At 35.7% G+C, this 27,252-nt stretch overlaps 1 protein-coding gene across 9 annotated transcripts in view; it reads left to right on the top strand.

The window, feature by feature from the left end:
• LOC113514629 (hemicentin-1) overlaps positions 1-27,252 on the top strand; it is a 573,783-nt gene that overhangs the window by 518,245 nt on the left and 28,286 nt on the right. For all 9 annotated transcript variants that reach the window (XM_052891885.1, XM_052891877.1, XM_052891883.1 and 6 more), the window contains exons 8-12: positions 13,901-13,918; positions 19,342-19,492; positions 21,602-21,713; positions 24,033-24,214; positions 25,831-26,013. In XM_052891885.1, the coding sequence (XP_052747845.1) occupies positions 13,901-13,918; positions 19,342-19,492; positions 21,602-21,713; positions 24,033-24,214; positions 25,831-26,013 (646 nt within the window). The remainder of the gene's footprint in view (positions 1-13,900; positions 13,919-19,341; positions 19,493-21,601; positions 21,714-24,032; positions 24,215-25,830; positions 26,014-27,252) is intronic.

Below are 27,252 nucleotides of genomic sequence, written 5' to 3'. Positions count from 1 at the left end.
AAGGGGTAGCCCATTACATGTCGGGACTACAGGGCAGATATATATATATATATATATATATATATATATATATATATATATATATATATATATATATATATATATATATATATATATCTGTATACTTGCATGGCTCATTCATTTATTTCGGTTTGATTGGTGGGACCATTATAATTATCATTTCAACCAATATTTGTCCACTGCTGGGCATAGGTCATAAGGACTACCATAAGGAACAGCCCTAAGCTACATGCATCAATTGACTCCCTTCAATACATTTGAGGTCGTCGCTCCATCTAGTGGAAGGTCGTTCTATACTGCATTTGCCTATGTTTTCATAAGGTGGACCGCAAACATGCTGAATGCAAAAATTCGACTTGTTGACTCCCCCACGCATTATATGACCTTGAAAATCTGTCGCCAACCTAACCTTGAACCTTATACCTCAGATTTAAAGTTCACATTAAGGCTGCATTATGCTTCCAAAATCGTGATCCTTGCTATACAACCATTTGGTTAAGGGAGGGTCAAAGAATACGTAGAGGTAGATATGTAGAGGATAAATTCCGCTGCAATCATTTTAATAGACGACATCTCAGAAACTGGCGGAGCGTATTTCATTCTTTCGTTTATTTTGTGCTCGTCTATTTAACGCGTCGTCGTAAATCATGAGAGGTAGCGATTTTAAATTAATAAAATTTGAAATGGCAATCTATGGGAGAGGATTACGTTCAACAGTGGACAGAAAATGACTGAGTTGATAAAGGTGATGATGATAATTTTAAAAACATTACAATCGTATGCAATAAATCATAGACTCTACCAGATAGAAATATTTTGGTGTTATACAATAGACATTTTACGAGATATCTGTATTGCATCTGTTTTTATAGCAAATCTTACTTGAATGCTGTCATCCGAATTGGAGGATAATAAATGTCTGATATTACTTGGTAATATGATTTAAATTCTTTGTATCCATACTCGTATTAGACAGAGATGACACTTTCGTCATTTCATATGCGTAATTGTCCCTGCGAACTTTTTTGAATGGAAAAAAGGTGTACTCATTTACCATACACACCGCAAACTATTATGATCATCATGGTTGCGTTAACAAGCTGTCATCTGGAAGAGTTAAATTTGATTGAACTACGTTTTCACGTACAGCTGATCCAATCACGGGCCTAAGTGCGTAAATAACTGGACAAACTAACTACCTATTATCTTTTACAAATATAGATATATATTTAAGTATTATTTCTCTTCCGCCGTCTTCGTCTCGGCATAGAACAGACCATCCCTGCCTTTCCCGTGGATGTCGTAAGAGGTTACTAAGGGAGGGCGAGGGTTGGACAGGAGCATCCCTCTTAAAACATCTTTAAAAGCCTTTCTGCGGTTGCCAACCCACCTGTCAAGCGTGGCAACTACTGGCAAAACTCCCCTAATGGAGAAGGCTTATTTTCGGCAATGAACAGTTATCGGAATGAAACAATAATAATTATTTCTTTTCTCTCTTATCACTTACACCACAATACTGAAGGCTTTTTGTGTTAGAATCAAGAAAATTGCCCCTTCCATGTTTTTGTTACTAAGCATCCGAACGCCCATTCGTTCCTTATTACAGCTGCTTTAAAAATTACTGCCACTTGATTTATACGACCTTTTAGAAGAGAATAAGGTTTTTATTTGTTTTTGTATGGGAACAATTGTAATTATGCGTTTGAATGGAACCCTTGTAATGGTAGGGTTTTATCTAAATTACGGTAAAGGGTGATGGAATGGCAGATTGCAGGACCGGCTCGATTGAACGTGATTTTCTTAAAAAAACATATGCTACACACGAATGGTTGGGCTCATGGCAAATTGAAGTTCAAATATTAAAATACTCAGAATAGAGCTATCTTCATATCAAGTCTTTTAAGGAGTAAGCAGTGAAAAATAAACGGCAAAAGTCAATAAGATCCTTACGTCATAGGTACATCTCTTGCTTCATCAATTGTGACATTTAATCACATACACTCATTTAGTTCCGGGGTCTTTTGGTTGCAGCTCACTCAGAAACAGAAAGTTTCTGGAAATAGAAAATTTTGATAACATTTCAAACATAGATGGATTAGGATTTTAAACTGATAATGAAATCGATGTTACCCACGAGTATATAGCCTTAAGGATATGCAAGTTACAAGTCATACAGGATTCGGAAATCCGAAACCCAATGGAGAAGAAAAGTTGAAAAACCGGCTGTACTTAAGTTTTAAAACTCGATGCCCGACTAGTTACGAACTCGATAGGAGACGTTATTCATATTCGCGGTTCATGGTTTTCAAGTGGCAAAACTGGACCCCCATAACACCTACTGGATGAGGCGACGATGATGGCAAAAACATCTTGCATTAAGCCAATAGGTGAACAGGACTATTTCTTCCACGGTCTGTGAAAAGCATACCTTAACAGTGTAAGATTTTGGAGTTTAACAAATTATTAGCGGCATTTTACATAACGACAGTATACCATTGCAGTACCTACCTTCTATTGCTGCAGCAGAGGTGATGACTGAATAACAGTTCCGTCGAACAACGCTTGATAAGACTCTGACGCTAAATGATTTAGATTTAGATTTGTTTATTTGCCAGAACATTGTTTTTATAGATCTATTGACAAATGCTCGCCTTAGTTAAATGTTACAGCATGCAAAATCCTTATTGGGTACAAGTTACATTACATTTAATACATACATATAAGTGACTTAATATTACATCAACTATTTATTCAATTAATAAACTCCAAAAATATTCATTATCCGATTATTTTAAACTATCAGTTGCTTTATGCTTCGGTGGGCACGTGAAGCCACCATCCGGAAAATCATATCAAAGGCCTATAAGTACAGCGAAAACAGTGTAGAATCTCTGGTGGAGATGCCATTACGAGACACTACATAGACATGACGGAATTTACCCCTCTGTCTACCCCAGGATAAGAAGGGCGTTATAATAAAGATAGATAAGTATTTAATTACGTTGATAAACGTAACACGCGACATCAATCGTGGCCCGTACCGTGCGTCGAGGACTCCTTAATTAAAACCACCCTCTCGAAGCAAAATTGAATTTTGCACAATATAAGGCTTTAAAAGATGTAGATTACCTAGATGTGACTCAGATTTGTTTTAAATTAACATTCTTCCCAATCCTCCTTAAATCCAGACAGAATTAAGGTTAGGTCAGACTAGATTTTGGCAAAAGACTGCTGACAAATCTCTGGACTGGACAAATCTCTAGACGAGAACAAAATGGGAAGAGGGCATTCATTGATTAAAAAGAAGTTCAACAAATAAATATATACCACTGGATATATACACAGCCATGTAGGTCCAAGTGTAGAATAGGGCACCCCTTCCTTTCAATTGGGTTTCATAAAAGGTGACTAAGGGAGCAATAGAGATTATGATGGGGAGAAAGGCAGCAGCGTCTCTCTTAAAACATCTCCATAAGCCAAACTGCGTTCGCCAATCCACCTGCCAAGCGCGGAAACTACTAGCAAAACCTCTCTTATGGGGAAGCTATGGTCAGCAGTGGATAGTAAAAGGCTGATACAACATATAACACACATATACTATGCTGGAATATATTGGAATTGAAGCTTAAGCGAAGGTTAAGCAGTGTTATAAGCCGCTAGACTACCTTGTGTGACCACCACATAATTCTCATACGTTGTATAAGCAGGGCCTGATCTCGATGTGAAATAAGAGAAATAAAAACTCTATTACACTCTCTTGTAAGAGAATTGCCAGTATATTGTTCATTAGACTATCTAAATATGTCTCTAAAGGGAGAAATACTGTGAATAAGGGAGTCTAATGGTTTCATTGCTACAACATACCCCATCAGAACAACTTCCACGCGTTGCTCCATCTATAGAGGCCATCGTGGTAAATTCTCAGTGATTTTAATACAGTAGGTTAATGATCCTGACTCACCTAACATTGATTTACATTGGTGTGTTCCTTTTTTATGGATGATAATAGAATGGTAACTCTGCCTGCGCTAATGGTATACGCTGACAGGGCACCAGCAAGGAATGATAGGTGAGAATTAAAAGGCAGGTCAGTTAGCCCATCGTGATGAATACACTTGGAATTTAGCACGATGGTTTCCAAGCGGGATCACGTGGAGGTCAACCTGACCGCGTATGTTGCTCGCAATGAGACTGGTACTCCGCAATACTAATAATCCCTCATCCCCACGTTGGAGTGTTAGGTATGCTGTCATAGGCGTGGTTATCATTCCGTAATCATCCATTTAAGAAAAGTGCACTGTACGTCGAATGATTTATTGGCAACGTTAAATTGACAAGATCATGAACCTCTTCAATTCACTCTAGATCAATGAAACACTAATGTTCAGTGGAATTAGGTCGCCTTGTGTAATTTTTCATTCTGTCGCCACGCTGTTAAGAATGAGGCACACCGCTGTATCTAGATGAGACGTGGATGTTTGCGTTAGCCATCGCTAAATATCGGGGCGGGGGGGAGAGTGAATCTGCTACATCTGGTACTGTGGTGTCATGGAACGGCTGCAAGTAATTATGGTGTGTCTCCATAGAATTTGATAATAATGTAACCAAGTTTTGTTGACGTTATTACAGAAACGCTCTGTAAATGGAATCAGTAACAGATCGAAATATTTAATCGATTAATCGATTTTTTATTTTCATTACTATTGAACATCAGTCATGAGATTTCATCTTATGATACAAGTAAATTATATGTATTTTTAACCGACTTCAAAATAAAGGTTCTCAATTCGGTTGTATTTTTTATGTTTGTTACCTCATAACTCTGTCAGATCTAAACCGATTTGGAAAATTCTTTTTTCATCTGAAAGGATATACTTACAGTTTGGTCCCATAGAAGTTATACCAAAATCAGTTCAGTAGTTTAGGTTTTAAATCAAAATTACTGTTTATCAAAATATTGGTTTTTTTTTTGTGGGATACAATCTTTAATTATTAGTGGATTAATTGTATGGATATTTCGATTTATTACTAATTTCATATAGATAGTTTTTCTATGATAATTGAACAAAACTTATGTACTTTTTCTATTAATAAAATTTAATGAAAAAGTAATAATAATCATCATAATTATTTCATTCATTATCTCTCCACTGCTGGGTATAAACCTCCCCCATAGACTGACATTTTCATAAGGACAGTTCCATAAGGAATGGTCCTGAGCCACCTGTATCCACTGACTCCCTGCAATACATTTCAAGTCGTCACTCCATCTAGTAGGATCGTCCTATACTACGTTTGCTCGTACGATGTCGCCACTCAAGAACGTTTCTTCCCCATCGGTTGTCGGTTCTTCGAGCTATGTCACCAGCCCATTGCCACTTCAGCTTGCTAATCCTTCTTTGTTACTTTGGTTCTTTTGCGGATATCCTCGTTTCAGATTCTATCAAGCAAAGAGACTCCGAGCATAGCTATCTCTATAGCCCGCTAAGTAACTTGAAGCTTTTATGTACGGGCAATCATGTAGTACCATGTTTTGGTTCCATAAATCATTACTGGCAACACATACTGGGTGAAGACCTTAGAATAAAAAAAACTAATCTAGAAATAAACTAAATATAGTATGAAACACTTAAAAAAGAATATGGCATTATTACATTTTAAATTTAACTTGATAAAAAGGCCTCTTACTTTACAACAATCCTTTAGGATAATAAAAAATATTACATCCGCAAACGTACCGTCTAAATTCTAATTAAAACTGGTTAAATTAATTACAGCGATAATTGTGGTGGCCCAGGTAAATAAGCGGTTCATTATATAATCAAATATTTACACACATCGCGGTTCAGTTTCGGGCCTTATTAGATTTGCGGGACCCTTTGTAGGGTTCTTTAGATTCTCGGAACACTTTTGTCATGCGAGTTCATTCTACTTCGTATTCTACTATTGTAAATATGAAAGTTTGTAAAGTATGCTCGGAGATTGGTTATTTATTTATTTAACACTTATTGCACCAATATAACAGGACTTTTTGATGGATTTTCAGTAAGCCTAATTAAGTGCAAATGGCGGTCTTAATGCTTAGCAATCTCTTCCAGATAACCATTAGGTAGAAGAAATTAAAGAATCGCGCGCATAATACCTCTGGTATTACAGGCGTTCATAGGCTACAGTCACCGCTTACCATCAGGTGGGCCGTATGCCTGTTTGCCACCTCAGTGGTATAAAAAAAATGAATGGGTAGGTTAGTGCGTTAAAAAAATAAATATAACAGTAAACATGTGTAAATAAGCACTATTTTTTTTAATGGATGACAAAGAAATGGTAACCCCGCCCGCGCTATCGGTATACGCCGGCAGGGCACCAGTGAAGGATGATAGGTGAGGGCGAAGCAGGTCAGTTAGCCCATCGTGATGAATTCAACAAGAATTGTTCACGATTGTTTCCAGGAGGAATCACGTGGAGGTCGACCTAATAGGGCATATTGCTGGCAATGGGGCTGTCAAACTCCATTGCTAATAATCCCCTCCCTATTATTATTATAAGCACTATTATATCTATACTATAGATGTATACATATAATATAGATAAGTCTGGCAGTAATAAAGAAAAGCTAAGTGGTTATAAGGATGGGTAGTGAGATTTAAGTGAGTTTTTTTAAGTTACTCAATTAACAGATGGAGGCTTTGTACAAAAGTCGTCTGCATGGATGCAGGGCTGTTTCAGTTAAAATTCCGTAACAATTTAAGCAGATGTAACATCGTAGTCCTCAGGAATGGCACCGCATGAGAAGTACAGCACGCTATCGTGTAGTGGCCCACTTTACATCATTTCTATATTACAGTAACGTCGCCCCCTCCAACTCTTCCTTCTCCAAACTATGTTTATCACGTGATTTTCAGTCCAAAAATTTTTCCCCATTCTTCTTTATACGTCTTCGTACTATCCTACGAGCTTTTTTTTTACTACTTAGAATGGCAAACAAGCTGACGGCCCACCTGATGGAAAATGGTAACCGTCGCCTATAGACATGAGCAGTACCGTGGACATAACAGAGTATACTGTTTCGCCCATGATACCCCCCATGCGTTGCCATCCCTGAGGACTCAGGTATTATTCCTCTGTACCCAGTAAATTCACGCCATATCCCATCCTTCAAACCGAAACACAGCCATGCAAACACAACTGCTTCACGGTTGAAACACGAATAGGACAGAGGTACCCAAGCAATCGACTTTTGTACAAAGTTTCCCTCTGGTATTTGATCTATTTGATCAGTTTGGTTGTTCCACGAATTCCCCTGGCTATTCCATCTTACATAACTCCCTGAGCAACCTGGAGCTCTTGCATACATTTACCAGTTTAGAACGATGTTTCATTTTAATTAGTAGGTGCCTATGTCAATATTAAGAAACTAAACTAAATCAACTATTCAGACAGTATTCGCTATTTATTTATTTACATAATTTATTTATTAGTGCATATACAAAGCGGGCTTAATGCTAAAAGCATTATCTGCCAGTCAAATTGAACTTACGCAAGCATAGCAAGGATAGCAACGTATAGGATAGTAACGCATTTCATTATATATATAATGAAATGCGATACTAGTAACGATTGCTATTCCCACGCGAATTCCTTTTATTCTGCACTAGCGACCCGCCCCGACTTCGCACGGGGTACAACATAGAAAAATTAGGTATTAATGTGGAGTGATTAATAATATTACCATTCATCATCATATCAGCCTTTAACTGTCCACTGCTGGACATAAGCCTCTCCCTAGTGGGTTTTGCCAATAGTTGCCACGCTTGGCAGGCAGATTGGCAACCGTAGTTAGGCTTTTGAGATATTTTAAGAGAGACGCTGCTGCCTGCCCCTCACCCTCCCTTAGACACCCACGGGAAAGGAAAGCTTAACCTATTCTATGCCAGGACTACACAGGACTACATAGTAAGTCAAGTACATTGCTTTTCCACAATATGGATTATACTGGAAATCTCTTGATTGATATCACTTAGCGATGAAACATAAAAGGGGTTGCTCCACCGTAGGCTTGTAAACGGAACCCTAAAATAAACGACTAACGATACAAGGTCTGTAACTCTTTATGTGGTCGTAAAAGAAACTTTAATGCATCTACCGTGATAATATTTTGAATATACACTTTAGGGCAAGGCGAAGTATAAATTACTTGTGATCCATCCTGGATTCTTTTTTTTTTACAACACAGGGGGCAAACGAGCATGCGGCTCACCTGATGGTAAGTGACTACGGCCGCCCATGATCACCCACAACACCAGCGGCATTGCAGGTGTGCTACCGGCCTTTTAAAAAGGAATATACTCTTTTCTTGAAGGTTATGTTGTCGTATCGGTTCGGAAATACTGTAAATTCGCACGAATATATAGGGTTTTCGAAATAATGTAGCTTTCTTTAGATGAAAGACTTTTTAAAAATATTTAGTATTTTTTTCTTTTCGTTAAAATCTTTATGATACATAATTTACATTGTAATAACATAACACGATTTATATCCTATAGAGGGATCTCTTACAGTCAACTTTTGAGAAGCTAAAAAAATTATAGAATATTTTTTTACAATACAACTTAGAATGGCAAACAAGCTGACGGTCCACCTGATGGAAAGTGGTAACCGTCGCCTATAGACATGAGCAGTACCATGGACATAACAGAGTATACTGTTTCGCCCATGATACCCCCTATGCGTTGCCATTCCTGAGGACTCAGATGTTATTCCTCTTTACCCAGTAAATTCACGCCATATCCCACCCTTCAAACCGAAACACAGCCATGCAAATACAACTGCTTCACGGTTGAAACACGAATGGGACAGAGGTACACGAGCAATCGACTTTTGTACAAAGTCTCCCTCTGGTAATATTTATTTCTGGTAGTATTTACTTGATTCTGCATTAATCTTTGGTTACAGTCCTGAGTAAAATTTTTCAGCAATAATATATGTAAATTTTAAAGATAGATAAGATAAGATAAAGATATATTTGTTTAACAAAGTATGTTTGTATTAGAACATAATTTATCATTGCTTCCTACACTGGGCTGAGCGTGTCCTGTAGGAAGCAGTACTCGTGTTATCATGTACATGCATATAGATATTAAACATAGGCTTCTTAGCAGTACTGACAATTGTGTAACTAATTTGTGTAATGCAATTTTTTTTTTTTATTAATTTAACTGAACATTTTGATAGTTATTCACAACAAATTAAAATGAAAACGAAACTCGTTTTAAAGTATACATTTTATGAAATTATAAATCTCATCTCAAGTGTAGAAGTAGATTGATGTTAACCCTATGCAAATTTCATATTAAAATCATGCAGTATTATAAACTTTATACGTGCCACTGTCCGCCAGTGTACTGTATAACCGTTGCGAGAGAATTAAAACAATTAATTATGTATTGCGATGCTTCATATGAAAATGTTCATAGCTTTTTGAACAAAGGAGAGATTACGTCGTGTTTATGCTTTGTTTACGTTAACAAAATTTTATGGGTGTATTCTTCTATTTTTTTTTTTTTTATTAAACTCTACAAAGTGTATTTAGGGGATGTAATGCTCATAATTTATTAACCAGAAGCCGATGAAATTCGTAGTGATCCAATGAAATTTTCATTAAACATTTCGGATTTTTATATTTTTAGTTTTTTTTTACAACACAGGGGGCAAACGAGCATGTGACTTACCTGATGGTAAGTGACTACCGCCGCCCATGATCACCCACAACACCAACGGCATTGCAGGTGTGCTGCCGGCCTTTTAAAAAGGAATATTCTCTTTTCTTGAAGGTTATGATGTCATATCGGTCGTCGTATATGTATATTTTTAGTTAATTTTAAACTTTCGCGTTGTTTACACTTATTTCAAATACACAATCAGAACTTAACGCGCCTTTACGGGTGAATAGTACCTACATACCTTATTGACAGTTCCGTCGTGATCACGACGTGGTGCACGTCGAAACGTCGACAATAAAGAAACAGGTGAAGCAGAAGAAGCCATCTGCGCTTACTGACTGCAATGCATTTGAAGTCGTCACTCCATCTTGTAGGTGGTTGTTTACACTGAGTTTCCCTGTACAAGATTTCCACCCAAGAACATTTCTTTCCCATCTTGTTGCCGACTTTCAAGCTGTGTGACCAGCCAATTGTCATTTCAGCTTGCTTATCCTTCGGGTTATATCATTTTTTTTTATTGAGTGAAAATGGTATGGTAACCCCGCCTGCGCTAACGGGATACGCTGGCGGAGCACCAGTGAAGGGTGATAGATGAGAATGAAAACAGTCCAGTTAGCCTATCATGATGAATTCATCAGGAATTAACCATGATAGTTTCCAGTGGGAACCGCGAGGAGGTCGACCTGGTTGGGTATATTGCTAGCAATGGGATTCTCAGTCTCCATTACTAACAATCAATCAATCAATCAATCATCTTTATTCATATACATCTGTTACAGGTACTTATGATACGTCAATCTATAACTATAATAATTACTATAGAAAATACAATTACATTTACAATACAATTCACATTAATACAAAATTCAAATCCATGCAGTTTTGTCATTTAAATAGTCATTTAATTTATAATATACTTTTGTACAGAGAGTCCTTTTTATATATGTCTTAAATTTTCTTTCATTTAAATGTAAAACATCATCTGGAAGTTTATTATAAAAACGTATACAGTTCCCCATGAAAGATGTATTGACTTTTCTAAGGCGATAACAAGGAACATTCAATTTGTTTTTATTTCTTGTATTGAAATTATGTATGTCACTGTTATTTTTAATTTTTTTTTTAATTTAATCTCTTTCTCCCCCGGGTTATATCATTATTGTTCGGTCACTTTTGTTCTTTTCATTTTGAATACGTCAAAAACATCGAGAAAAATCTATTAGCGCTATACAGTCAGCTGTTTCATATAACGTTCGGGAATTTAAAATCGCGACAGCCAAGTTCTGAGCATACTGCCAGGATATCTTTTAACTGAATTAAAGTTGGGCGTAGTGATGGCGCGGGCGAACTTTGCACGATTAAACTTTATGATTAACTTAATGTTTTATGAAGAATTTTCTCATTTTTGACTTTGAATTCCATATATATATACATACATACAAATCTGTCACGCCTGTCTCCCATTAGGGAAGGCAGAAACAATGGAACGACAAATGCTTCGATTCAAACAAACCTCTTTCGCTTCTTCCACATTCATCAATCTTTTCATACACGCTCGCCGGTGCCGATACACTGCTGAACATAAACCTCCCTCTTTGGGGGTTTTGCCAGTAGTTGCCACGCTTGGCAAGCGGATTGCCAACTGCAGTTAGGCTTTGGAGATGTTTTAAGAGGGAGGCTGCTGCCCATCCCTCGCCCTCCCTTAGTCGCCTCTTACGACACCATCGGGAAAAGAAGGGATAGACTATTCTATACCGGGACCGACACGGTGACCAACCACCACGGAATGTACTAAGCATAGCAATTACTAGCAAACCCCCCCAAGGGGGTAGCTTATTTTCAACAGTGGACAGTTAAAAACTGGTATGATATTGATGATGGTATAAAAAAATACATTTATATATATATATATATATATATATATATATATATATATATATATATATTTACATTTTTTTAATCATATCCTTATACAGGCATTTTACTCAAATCCGCATTTTATTTTCAATTTAAACCAAAACAAAAATGTCGTGTGCATGCCTCGATGGCAGTAAGCCAAGTATCGATAAACGGACGCCAAGTTTTATCGATAAGAGGTGATGAAACAATAACATTCTTTAAATATATTAATATTTTCTTAAACTACTCAAAATACTTGGTCAGCTCAATTTGTTTTACTCTTAAATTTAAATTTGTTTTACTCAACTTCACTGGAAATGTTTTTGGGTATGTACGTATGTTAATAACTGTTAACTCTAGTAAAACAATGGAATCTTAAAACTGCCACATCTAGTCATTTTTTAGCAATGTTAATACATTATGAAGGGTGGGATATGGCAGTGAATTTACAGGGTACAGAGGAATAACACCCGAGTCCTCAGGAATGACAACGCATAGGGAGGTATCATGGGCGAAACAGTATACTCTGTTATGTCCATGGTAGATAACGTGACGTTCATTGAGTACGAGTAAATAGGTAGTAACACTGTAATATGGATTGTAGTTGAGTTTTTTTTAGTAAACTTCTTATATCCATTCATAGTTGACAAATAAAAATATTATGCAATTGGAACAAATATCCGGATATATGTAAGTAGGTTGCAATTGGCATTATTAATTTAAGTAATTACTTGATATCAGAAACAGGATACGAGAGATTACACTTGTTATATATATATATAACAGGAATTTTATGAATTACTATGTTTGTCATACGCCATACGCCCCTGAAGAAGACTTCCGGATAAATTCGAAACATAGCAAGTTAATTAAATTCCTATAACATATATATATATATATATATATATATATATATATATATATATATATATATATATATATATATATATATATATATATATATATATATATAATATATATATATATATATATATATATATATATATATATATATATATATATATATATATATATATATATATTATATATATATATATAAACCAATATAAGTTATATATGCAAATGCCTTATATATAAAATTTACAGACAAGATTCAATTCAAGTAAGTCGAACCGCAACTTAATTGTAGCATAAGTTATTTAATTTCCCCAATATTGACCGACGCTCACTGAGTTCGAACGGTACAATCAAATTGTACTGATGCTGCATTCGATTCACGAATATAGGTACTTGTATTGTAAGATATTCTGAAAATATTTTATTATTGTTTTTATAAAATACTAGCGGCCTGTCCTGGCTTCGAACGGGTGGACATTTTTACAGCATTTTAAAAAGTTGTTATTGTGACATAACGATAATAGTTAGGCATATAGTAAAGCGAAGTTTTTTGTAGTTATTGATATTTTCTTTAATATTGTAGAACATACTTTTGTTGTTATGTTTTAAGAGAGACGCTGCTGGCCATCCCTCGCCCTTCCTTAGTCGCCTCTCACGATACCCATGGGAAAAGAAGGGTTGGCCTATTCTATGCCGGTACTACACGACAAAATATAAAATACTATAAATCTTAAATTTTGTAAATATATTTGTGTGTTTATTACTCAGTGACACAAACCACTGAACAACTTTGAATAAATTGCTGATTTAAAGAAAAAAAACTACAAATAATAAACTAATAATACAATTATAATAATTCGATTATATATAATAATACAAATTTACCAATATTTTATATATATCAGAGGGAGACTTTGTACAAAAGTCGTTTGCTTGGGTACCTCTGTCCCATTCGTGTTTCAACCGTAAAGCAGTTGTGTTTTCATGGCTGTGTTTCGGTTTGAAGGGTGAGATATGGCGTGACTTTACAGGGTACAGAGGAATAACACCTGAGTCCTCAGGAATGGCAACGCATGGGGGGTATCATGGGCGAAACAGTATACTTTGTTATGTCCATGGTGCTGCTCATGTCTATAAGCGACGGTTACCACTTTCCATCAGGTGGGCTGTCAGCTTGTTTGCCATTCTAAGTTGTATATACAAAAATATAACAAACCAAATTAAAACAAGTGGCTGTGGTAGGCTCGCCTCCTACCACACTGGATTCTAACATGCTCAGTGAAATATGGGCATACCGAGTATTATATTCACCACAATGGCAACAGCTGTCAAATGTCTACCCCATTAATGATTGTAGTCGTGAGTGATTAATAATAACTTTATTTGTTTCATGTACGGAACAGCAAAGAGAGGTGGAATCGGTAAGTGAATGCTTTTATTTGTTTCATCATTTTCACTAATCTCATCATCATCACCTATTATCTGTCCATTGATGAACAGTTAATTGGTGAGGTCCTGTTTACCATCAGACTTTTATGAATAACAATGAAACTGATTGTGTTCTAAGGAATTGTTTGAAATGATGCCAGCAGCCGCTTTTTATCATCGCACCGCTCGCCATCGACAGTTCGTCCTCACACGCTTGAACCAGAGGGAGACTTTGTACAAAAGTCGATTGCTTGGCCACCTCTGTCCCATTCGTGTTTCTACCGTGAAGCAGTTGTGTTTGCATGGCTGTGTTTCGGTTTGAAGGATGGGATATGGCGTGAATTTACTGGGTACATAACGCAACGCATAGGGGGTATCATGGGCGAAACAGTATACTCTGTTATGTCCATGGTACTGCTCATGTCTATAGGCGACGGTTACCACTTTCCATCAGGCGGGCCGTCAGCTTGTTTGCCATTCTAAGTTGTATAAAAAAAACCTAGATGGTCGCGTACAGGGCGGTTCCAGAAATTTTACACGGGGGAAATACTCAGGCTGTGTTGAGCTCCATGCTGAGATTTCCTCTATAGACTATATTATGAGGTTCTTCAAAAAGGGTGTAGGTAAGGTAGGCAACGCGCACGTGATGTCCCTGATGTTACAAGAGTCCATAGGCTACAGTGACCGTTTACCATCAAATAGGCTGTATGCTTATTTGCCACCGTCGTGATATATATATAAAAAAAAAACTGAACATTTTTTTCAAAGGTATTTAGGCCAAAAATGATAAAAAAAAGTTCCTTCTTCCCAAATGAAATAGGTCATCGTGTTTTTTTTTTTGATGGGTGAAAATGGTATGGTAACCCCGCCTGCGCTAACGGGATACGCTGGCGGAGCACCAGTGAAGGGTGATAGATGAGAATGAAAACAGGCCAGTTAGCCCATCATAACGAATCCATCAAGAATTAACCGTGATAGTTTCCAGGGAGAACCGCGAGGCGGTCGACTTAGTTGGGTATATTGCTAGCAATGGCTCAGTCTCCATTACTAACAATCCCTCTCCCCCCCCCCCCGACGCATCGTGTTAACACAGTATAAGAAGTTTCATACGACACGACAAGCATTAGCCCTTGACAGGCACTAAACGAATGTATGGCGGTTTGACATTCCTCGCCCCCACTTCACCTAAATATTTTTAATTTAACTATTATACTTATATATATAACTTAATACTTATAATTATTTTCCCAATGTATTTAATGTTTTATTCTAATATTAATTTTCATAATTATACAATACCTACTTGTACAACAATTAGTCCATTACCCTAAGGTTGTCCTGAAAAGATTGCTCTCAGCGATAAGACCGCCTCACTGTACTTATACAATTGTATCGTTGTGTTTGTAAATTGTCTTGCTTATTCCCTACATTGTATAATGCAAATAAAGTATACTCATTCATTCATTCATACTCTATCTAGAATCTTCGTGAAACTAGTGTTCTTGTTCTTTGAATTGAATAATTCTTTATATTGTGATTTTATTGAGGAAATTGTCCCAATATTGTACACCGCTGACACTCTACCCGCTGACATTGATGCTCCTTCCCACTTTGGGTGTTGCTGGAAGAGAGCTCTTTTAGAGTTAAGCTCACCTTTGTACATTTGATTAACTCTGTCATATTTGTTATGTATATCAGTGTGTACAATAAAGTATCTATCTATCTATTCTATTTAAGAGCTGCGCCCTTGTCGGTGGAGCTCTTGCCACTCACTACGATTTGTAGCGAGTCTCTTCACCTCTTGATACGACACGACACCAACTCCTTCCTTGATCTGCCTGATGTAACTATGTCTCGGTCTCCCTCTTCCCCTCCTTTCTTCTATCTTACCTTCTATTATAATGTTCATAAGTTCGTCGTGTCGTATCAAGTGTCCTAACATTTTTCCCCTTATATCCTCAATAGTTCTAATAATTTGTCTTTTTTACTTAACAATAAAGTATACATAAAAATAAATAATTATTAAAATTTTTCTTTCGAAAAATATTAAATTTTACTGATAGATTATTGTTTTAACTCTTCTTTGCATGATTTTTTTTTATTGGTGAAATAAATCAATTCATGTTCAAAATTAAACACAAAATTGTTAATAAAATAAATTTGACAGCTATGGTTTTTTTTCTGCAATGGACATTAAGAAGGTATAAAAGAACAACTTAAAGTAAAATTGTTCTTTTATATAATTGGGCATTCAATGTTCTGATGGACATTTCTACCATTATACAAAGAAGGGTTAAATGTGTGCTAAAGATTTTTATATCACACTGTTTGCTGATTGCGAGCAAAGCCACGATATACAGCTAGTAAACAATTACAAATTTGAGCAGCGATCAAACAGAGAACACCACGTGTGAAAAGACAAAATTATAGAGCAATTAGTGGGACAGCAATTAGGCATTTCGATAATTAAACCGTTACGCACCATTCGGAACGGAACGAACGTAACTTTAAATAAATTAACTCGTGAACAAAAGGCATACACGGCGATTAAAACAAACTTGCCCCGGGGGGCTTGTTATTTTCTATGCATATTTAATTAATACGCATTTACATTGCAAATACTTAGATGGTGATAAAGTTTCGATATAAAATTCATGTACTGGAAGTGATATACGTTAAGGTAACAGACTACGCTCCCGTGTCAAATCAGTGTGAAGAATTCTACTAGTCGTCCAAAGGGCATGTATAGATCTAATGCAGGGATTCCCAAACTTATTTTGTCTACTGCCCACTTTGAGAAATTATTTTTTAGCGCCCCCCATTTTTATATATATATATATATATTCTTTATTGCACTAAAACATACAGTAACAATAATAAGTTAATAACAATGTTAGCAAAGGCGAACTTAATTTTTTTTTTACCTACTTAAAAACTACTATTACTTCAAGATCAACAAATCACCCCCCAAGCATCTACACAACGCCCTCATTTTTTTCTGGGTCTCTTACCGCGCTCCCTTTAGGCCTGCAGCGCCCACAAGGGGGCATTATCGCCCACTTTGGGAAAGGCTGATCTAATGTGTGCCGAATTGCCATGTAATATATAGTTCATAATATTTATTTATTTATAGGATCACCAACATGAGATATAGCGAAGCATTTCAATACAATACACTAGTGGATTACAGCTAACTGTTCTTACATTTATAGGCAACCACAGCATGTGTGTGTTTGATTAACATTAATATGGAATTAAATTATTAAATGTCATTAAATTATTATACTATTAATTGAGTTTATATTTAATAACGAATTCAACAAGAATTAACCACGATGGTTTTAACGCGGAACTGCGTAGAGGTCGCCTTGACAACGCTTGATATTGCTACCAATTGGAATTGTAATCCCATTATTAACAATCTCTTGCCCCCGTATTAAAAGCTTTGGACCGTGTGTTTCAGTGTGTTTCATTTAGCAATGCCGCCTCTTAAGTCCATTTCAGATGACAATAACGTTGAATTTTTACCTTTAAAGTTTTTCATATAATTATCAGAACAATGTTGTAAATTAGAATAAAGCCTTTTATATTTAAATTATTTTGATTAAACATGCATAATAAATTTAAATTAACGATCAAACCTATTTTGATTACACTTTTCTAATTGAAAATCTTGTACTGTATTGATTCTACTATTTTTTCTAAAAAAAAATCTTAATAATGTTTTAGTCTAATAATTATCAATTTATTCAACTACGCTCAACCAAGGCTGTTCGTGGTCACTTCCAGTACGCCCCACAATTACGTATCCACGTCGAAACTCGAGACAAAGACACTCTGACAGTTCGTGATTGCTGAAAGCGCCCCAGGGCGGCTGAATTAAAATTTTACAGCGATAACGTCACTTTGTACTGAAATTGTTACATTTATTATGTCACAGATTTTAGTGGTTTAACGATTATATTGTTAGGACCTTTGACACAGACGCGCCACTTGATAAGTTCATTTAAAATTATTAAAACAGTTCTGAAACCGTAACCTAATAAATAATAATAAATAAATTCTTTAATATGCAATGTATAAGAGGCTGATTAGGAATAATATAACTATATAATATTTGCTTCTCAGTATATTCTTTTATTTGTATGTATTTATGCGTATATGTGTATATGTGTGTATATATATTTATATATGTATGTATATATATGTATATATTTGGATGTATGTGTTTATTTATGTATGTGTATATGACTATGCTGTCACAGATATTATTTTTTACAGATCTATTTTTTTTTAACGCGCCACCTACCTATTTATGCTTTAATTCCTTCTACCCAAAGGTTGTCTGGAAGAGATTGCTTAGCAATAAGACCACCTTTTGTACTACACTGTACGTATTGAAAATTGTTCAATAAATCCTGTTATGTTGGTGCAATAAAGTGTTAAATAAATAAATAAATAAATATTTTCTTGTACTTATTACTGTATTTTAAACCTCGTGTGCTCTGTATGTAATAGTGCAATGTAAGTAACAACTTTAGTAGCTAGTATTTATTTACTATGTAATATAATATATGTTATATATGTTAATTGTACCGTTTGTTTCCCAAATATGAGTAAAATAAAATAAAAAATAACTAAACTAGGGCCCATACAATGTTTGTACAATATTTATTTATACTAAATTTAAACTACTAAATTAAATGATTACAACTTTACAACATTATTCCAATATTAAATTGGATAATTAAAAAAATAAATTAATAAAAAAAACTTATTTGAAATCGAACGTAGGTATATGTTTTTATTTCGATTCATACAGAGATTTTTTTTAATATTACGATATCGCCATAAAACAATTATTTCTAACAAGCATACGTCCCGTCTGATGGTAAACAGTCACTGAAGCATATAGATACCTGCAACACCATCACGTGCACGTCGCTGACCATAAAAAGGCGTATTTTTGAAGAACCCCATATCTAAGTCTCTAGAGTCCTTCATCAGAGTTAGACTTTGTACAAAAGTCGATTGCTTGGATACCTCTTCGTGTCCCATTCGTGTTTTAACCGTAAAGCGGTTGTGTTTGCATGGCTGTGTTTCGGTTTGAAGGGTGAGATATGGCGTGAATTTACTGAGTACAGAAGAATAACACCTAAGTCCTCAGGAATGGCAACGCATGGGGGTGTCATGGGCGAAACAGTGTACTCTGTTATGTCCATGGTACTGCTCATGTCTATAAGCGACGGTTACCACTTTCCGTCAGCTTGTTTGCTATTCTAAGTTGTATAAAAAAAATCCTTTGTAACCTGATGTCTTATTTCCGTCAACGAGTGGGTTTAAAAAACGTGTGACGAATTCCTGAATAAATAAATATATATACTGATGTTTAATTAAAATATGTTAAACTCACCAGAGTGACACCACCTTCGAGACCACATCGAATCTGACATTCGAGGCGACCCGCTTCGAGAACGGCCAGAAGTTTCACTGTGAAGCAGCGAATAAGGTCACCTTGGAAACAAATGATCATCCAATGCACGCTACCAGGGAATTAGAAATTTGGTGTAAGTACACAAACAATAATTAGTAGTGTGATCCCGGGACAGAATGGGCCACCCCTTCCCTTTCTGTGGGTGTCGTAAAAGGCGACTAAGAGAATTTTATGGTTAAAGGATGGCCAGCAGTGTCCCTCTTAAGACATCTCTAAAAGCTTAACTGCAGTTGCCAATCTTCCTGCCAAGCATGGCAACTACTCGCCCCCCTTCTTATGAGAAGGCCTATGTTCAGCAGTGGACAGTTAACTGCTGTATCATCATCCTCATGAGAATGATGATATATCTATACTACTCAGTTTGCTCTCACTTATCAGGCTATTCCTCTGCTCAATTCTCTGATTGCTCAGCAGCCAGATATTGACATATTTAATGACAAAATAGATATATTTTTAAAATGTTGTACAAAATTTGTAAGTTTGTAAAATAAACCTATGGCTCCCTACACGTTTTGGGAGACTGTAAGTGCGGTGAGTAATTTTTAAATAAATAAATAAATATATGATACAAATAAGAAAATCAGAAAATCAAAAGCTTATATAAAACAATATAATTAATTCTGAAATAAAAATTTATTTAAATTATACTAACGACCAGTATTACCTAATTTTTAGTTGAATTGCATTAAAACTGCTTTACGCACATTTGATAATGCTCAGAAATAGCAATGGAGAGTACCATGGATATTATAGTGTATTATGTGATATTTTTGGTGATGTTATGGCATTGTTCATTCCTATAGAGCTAGAATATGTAAGAAAATTAAAACTAATAGAAAATCTATAGCCCACAGTAACCACTTTCTAACAGGTGGCAAGCATGTTTGGTATTTTAACTTGCGTAAAAAATTAACCTTCACAGATTAACCCAGTAAAGTCTGATCTTTTATGTGACAAATTAGATAGATAGATAGAATTACTTTAATCTACAATAAATATCTAGAAACACGGACTATTAAAAAAATTAAACTCAAAGTCCCTTCTTTACGATTCCGATTGGAAAACGCGGTAAGAGATTATTAGAGTTCCAAACGTGATATGGCGTATTACCGGCCATCGTAATGTTCTGCAAAATTTTCTATCATCTTCTGTTTTCTGTCTCTATCATTTTTCTATTTTTCCTTCTAACGTTGCGACTAGATAAAGAGAATGACAGCTACTCCATCAAGTATTTTATTATTTACCAGTCTCTCTTAATTGGTGTCTTAAGTTACTTGACAGCACTTAAAGAAACAAGTAAACAATTTCGTACTTCAACTTTTTAGTTAAAATCTACTTGACCTAAGTCATTTTTTTGTTCTATCTTATTACTAACAGGCTTCTTTCTTATTACTACTAGGTCAAAAAGTTTACCTTACATCTATACGCTTCATTATCAATAATCTATAATATAAAAATGAATCGCTAAATGTGTTGCTAAGCGCAAAATCTCGAGAACAGCTGAAACGATTTCGCTAATTCTTTTTTCAGAATATCCCTTGAAGTACGAGAATGGTTCTTACGGGGAGAAAATTTAAAAAAAATGCCCGAATAAAAATCTGAAAACAACACTTTTCTGTACTCCCATGCAAACGTTTCGTAATAATACCTAAAAGTAAATTTGAACTTTAATACCATATTATAAAGTTCAAATATTAGTGGAGAGGTTCCGGGAAGACAAAACAACTGAGTGACTCTAGTATCGTAGCAATATTGATGTCAATATTTGTCAATGATTGATGAATGTGGAAGAAGCGAAAGAGGTTTGTTTTTGAATCGAAGCATTTGGCGTTCCATTGTTTCTGCCTACCCTAATGGGAGACAGGCGTGACAGATATGTATGTATGTATGTATATTTGTCAAAATTTATACGATGGTAACATTAGGGAAACACAGCGAATAGCAGAATATGTATAGAAAAAAAAACTAAAAAATTAAAGAATCGACTGTTAGGCGGTACGAAGTTCGCCGGATCAGCTAGTATCTAATAAAAATATCTCGGCTCTGGACTCCTCTGTCCAAATTCATTTACAAAATACTCGCTCTGACAACGAAGATGCCACAGTGGAAATTAGATTGAACATTAATTATTCAGTGGAGAAAATTAGTTGGACCCTCTTAATAATAGTACAATGGTTTTCAGATCCCCCGATGGTCAGAGTTGATCCAACAAACATTACAGTGGTGGAAGGTGACAAGTTACTGCTCAAATGCGAATACGAAAGCAATCCATCATCGCTGAATCACGTTGTTTGGTAAGTAGAATTGTCCTTTTAGAATAATTATCAAAGCGTCATACTCGTGGACGGGTGCCGCTTATGGAGTCATTTGTTACTGCTCATTTGAATAAGTAGATAGATAATTTATTTCCATTACTTACAGCACACAAATTATAATACAAACATACACATAATGCAGACACACACTGTAAAAGAGATAAGAGAATGAAAAACAAAAAAGCAACAAAAAAAGAACAAAAAACAAAATATATAAAACAATTTCCTTCTTCCATGCGTGTATCGTAGTAACACAATATGGTCACAACTCAGTTTATTGCTTTGCCCTCAAAAGAGCAAAACACTGATATTCTGTTGTAACCAAAGTAAATTGTTAATTAACCGACTTCAAAAAATAACGAGGTTATATGTTCGATTGTATATTTTTTTATGTATCTCCACCGATTTCTCCAACAGTAGTGAATCGATTTTAAAAAAATATTTTTGTATTAAAAAGAATATGCTCCTAAAGCGGTTCCATCGTCACCAAGTTAGGATCTGATGATCGGATCCCAAGGAAATCGAGAGCAGCCGAAAAATATTTACAAAATAGCCTATAACTGTACTGAATAATCATGATTTTGAATGAGTTTTTTTATTTATTTATTACCTCACTAGCGGCCCGTCCCGGCGTCGCACGGGTGGACATTTTTAACATTTCCCCTCACTGCTCTGCTCCTATTGATCGTAGCGTGATGAAAAGTGTACTATAACCTGCTCAGGAGTATGAAAAATAATTGTACCAAGTTTCGTTAAAATCCGTCGAGTAGTTTTTGTTTCTGTAACGAACATACAGTCAGACAGACAAAAATTTTACTGATTGCATTTTTGCCATCAGTATCGATCACTAATCACCGCCTGATAGTTATTTTGGAAATATATTTCATGTACAGAATTGACCTCTCTACAGATTTATTACAAGAAGGTATAGATAACACTTTGACTGAACTAAGCACTATGACATTTGGTGTACAAATACTATATGAGAAAGCCATTTTACCCTGGTCAGTAAATATATCCTGGTCACGCGAAGTCGCGGGTAAAAATTTGTTTAACCAACAAACTTAAAGTTTCAATTAATAAATAAAGCTAGCACTAAGTTTTTTTTATGCAACTTAGAATGGTAAACAAGCTAACGGCCCACCTGTTGGAAAGTGGTAACCGTCGCCTATAGACATGAGCAGTACCATGAACATAACAGAGTATACTGTTTCGCCCATGATACCCCCCATGCGTTGTCATTCCTGAGGACTCAGGTGTTATTCCTCCGTACCCAGTAAATTCACGCCATATCCCACCCTTCAAACCGAAACACGGCCATGCAAACACAACTGCTTTACGGTTGAAACATGAATGGAACAGAGGTACCAAAGCAATCGACTTTTGTACAAAGTCTCCCTCTGGTGAAGTCTTATAAGATGATGACTAGCTTTTTGCCCGCTACTTTGTACATGTACAATACGTGTAAAATGCCATATCAGATCCGTTACAGACTCTTCTAATATTAGAAGAGTCTGTAACGGATCTGCATGCATAAAGTTAGTTTGATTAAAGGTAGGATCTATTTTTTTATTCTTTACTACACGTACTGTTTACATACACATTCATAGAAAGACTTTGTTCAAAAGTCGTTTGCTTGGACACCTCTATGCCATTCGTGTTTCTACCGTGAAGCAACTGTGTTTGCATGGCTGTGTTTCGGTTTGAAGGGTGGGATATGGCAGTGAATATACAGCGTGCAGAGGAATAACACCTGAGTCTTCAGGAATAGCAACGCATGAGGGGTATCATGGGCGAAACAGTATACTCTGTTATGTCCATGATACTGCTCATGTCTATAGGCGACGGTTACCACTTTCCATCAGGTGGGCCGTCAGCTTGTTTGCCATTCTAAGTTGCAAAAAAAAGCATTAATGATAGTTACCGCTTTAAATTTTTTTAATAGGATGATAATGGAATTTCAACCTCGCCCATGCTAACCATAAATGCTGGCGGGGCACCAGGGTTTTTAAATCAATGATAATGGAACAGTAACCCCACCCGCGCTAATGGTATATATTCGCCGGCGGGGCACCAGTGAGAGATGATAGGCGAGGATGAAAAGGCAGCTCAGTTAGCCCATCGTGATGAAAACACCAGGGGGACTACCTGGAGGTTGATCCTATAGGATATATTGCTAACAATAGTACTAAATAGTCTCCGTTACTAACAATCCCTTTCCCCTACCGCTTTCCATTAAATGGACCGTCAGCTTGCTTGCTATTTTACATTGCATAAAAACATGATTTGAACTTCCAGGTACAGAGACGGGAAAGAGGTAAACGTGAACGACACGTCCCACTACCAAGGCGGTACGACTGATCAGCATTCCCTGATCATAGCGGACGCAAGAGGGGACGACACGGGCAACTATACTTGCCTGCTGACGAACGCTGTGGGAAACGGGACCAGTGAGGACAGCATACACGTCAATGTGCTATGTATGTATGACCAACACACAATTTAAAGGAAGACTATTTGACTACCTAATTAATAATAGTTTCTATTCTGTAAAAGACATTTAAAATAATTGTAATTTATGATACTTGACATTGTAAAAACGTAACATTGACTTATTATTCATAATTGTAATTTACAATAATTAATTTTTAAATGTAATTAATGTTATTATGATTATTATTTTTGTAATTGTAAAAAAAAAACATTTACACACCGAAATGGTAAATATTGCTGGGCAATTGTAATTTAAGATCTGCTACTGGCAATCGCCAATATTTTGTAAATAAATAAGAATTCAATACAGTTCACTTTTAAAACTATTCCCTAATGGCAATTATATCTAGAAGTTGGATAATATATAGCAATATGTAAATATTGTAGTTATAATATTTATATATTGAACAATTAATGAATGTATTAAATATTGGTGTAATGAAGAAATATAGATATCAGACCAGTATTCCGCTATTATATATGAACCTAATATACTAGCGTACCGCTCCCATATCTATTTTATTATATTGGGGTTTTCTAAATATTATTACCAGAAAACAAGGTCATTACCCATTTCGATATCGCTCATACCGATAGGGTATCTATACCTGTAAACATAAGAGATCTCAGGAATGACAAGGCATAAAGAATGCCATGGACAAATCATTTCTATCGATTATGCTGAACTGTGAATGTAAATCAGTATTCAAATTTCAACATTATTAGTACCATTAGATGCTGACTCAACGGATTAAGGTTTTTCTAATGACTTGAATAATATTCCAACAGAAATGTATTAAATTGCGCTTTATCGCATAAAATCGTAGTAATCCATTACGGTATTATTTTTGGAAATAGCTTTCTTCGATAAGATCAGGCAATTTAATATGGGTTTTTATTTTGAATTTTCTGTCTTTCGCACTAAAGTCTTTAGTCGTCTCAATATATCCTGGAAATTCAAAGAAATTATAAAATATTGTATTCATACACTGTCATGATAGGATGATGAAAGTGATGATAGAGTATCTATCCATCGCCGTAGAACAAAATGAAGATAGCTCAAATGCACAACGCTTGGCTGCAAACCAGGGTCACGTAAACCTATTGTCTAAAAGGCGTCGTCAGAAGCCTTCGTATACAACTTTTACACAGGCCTTCTTAGCGCTCCAAGGAGAGTTTAGGTAGGGACCTTGAGGTGAACCCTTTGCCCTGACTTCAACTCCTGGAACGATTATACCTGGGTCACTAACTTCGATGCTTCTTAGCTAGCATCATTGAGAAGTTGCTAAAGGGAGTTGGATATTTCTCTTCCTTCTTCTTAATTGATAAATATATCTTTTTCTTATTTTTTTACATAAGAAGTAAACCCATTATTTATTGTAAAATAGTAATTAAGTCATGGTATATATATTTTCGTTTTACGTTTTTGAAGATTCTTTGTTTCTTCTAGCAAAAGTTTTTAAACCGTATATATTTTCGTGTACAACGAAGACGGCCTAGAAACTATTGACACTAGAGGGCGACACTGTCACACGAGTAGTAGTAGTACCATAAGACAACCATATACTTACTAATCACACATCTAATAATCTCTTAATTCCAGATAAACCCCAAGTTCGATTAACCATGAGCTCCCCCAGTCCTATTCTGGAGACTGACCACAAGAATGTTACTCTTACCTGCGAAGTGATGACTGGCAACCCACCAATCCTTGATGAAGTTATTTGGTACTTGGATGGAGAGATTCTGAAGCATTTGCCGGAGTGCAATGGAACTGATGGAGAAGGTAACATATTATACAAATTAGAAAGATTTACAAATTACTGAGTCAAATTCTCCACAGACTCTCTCATACATTTTATTCTCATTGTTCAAGAGAAACTATACTCCCCTTGTAATAAAGCCTGAATTGTCTATAATATTGGGGTCTATTAATTACTTGTGCACCAGAAAAAAAAACTAACGAATACGCTTTCTACGCACATGGGAAAAATCCCAAAATTTTGTGTTTTGTGGCATTAAATGGATGTACACAACGCCAAACCCTAAAATAGACGAAATATTTTAAATTAAGTTCTAAAACACCCTCTTCTCTGCCTTTATTGACGTGAAAATATATAGTAATTTTATCAAATCTACATTGAGCATTGTGCATGACCAACAGAGATCCAAAATTAGCAGACATATGTGTTATAAGAGATGACAAACGTTCCCCTAATGCTTTCATTGCAGATTTTTCTATACACTAACAGACATACATCAGTCTTAATACTATTAACAAATGCATTGAGTAATATATGGCAAAATATAAAAAAGAACCATGCCTTGCCATATTTTAAACAAGTCATTTGTCCTCTTAAGTCTACTAAAATTATTTTTATAGCATTTTTGCATCAGAATTAGGGTATAATGCAAGATGGTATTTATAGTCCAAAACTGTTGTCATTTAAAGGCAGTATGAATGAACAAATGCTCTTTTTTGTTCCCCTCAATGATAGAATTTCATAAAAATATGAACACAACAGATATGATTACAAGAGGTAAGCTAAAGAGGCAACAATGAAGTAGTGGTACATCGATTTCCAGTAACACATTTAATTTAACGCTCGTTGCTCCATCTAGTGAGTTCTTTACCTACACTACTTTATCTTTATTACCTGACATTTGGGTATGTAAATATTTTCTGTTGAAAGAACTACCTTCCGAGAAAACTCGAACGTCCCTTAGTAATAATACAGAGTGCGTTTCCTTTTATCCAAAATTGGATATCTTTTAGGGAATAAAATTTGCCATAGGCATTAGTGTCATAATATAAATTAGTACTGAGCATGTTAAATTCACATTTTTATTATCTTTGCTATCACTTAGCTGCCTGCCTCCGTTCTACCCGGAGTTCCGGTGTTCTAACAAAGAAAATGAGACCAAATATCCATTTACATGATTAGAATTATTACGTTCAATTCCGCTACCGTTAGTATGTGTGTGACTGCCAACACTCGAAGATTGACCACCACTATTACTACCA

The sequence above is a fragment of the Galleria mellonella genome, unplaced genomic scaffold (genome assembly GCF_026898425.1).
Source record: "Galleria mellonella isolate WM207_F2 unplaced genomic scaffold, CSIRO_AGI_GalMel_v1 utg146, whole genome shotgun sequence".
Classification (NCBI taxonomy): Eukaryota; Metazoa; Arthropoda; class Insecta; order Lepidoptera; family Pyralidae; genus Galleria; species Galleria mellonella.
This window is presented reverse-complemented; position numbering and strand designations above follow the sequence as displayed.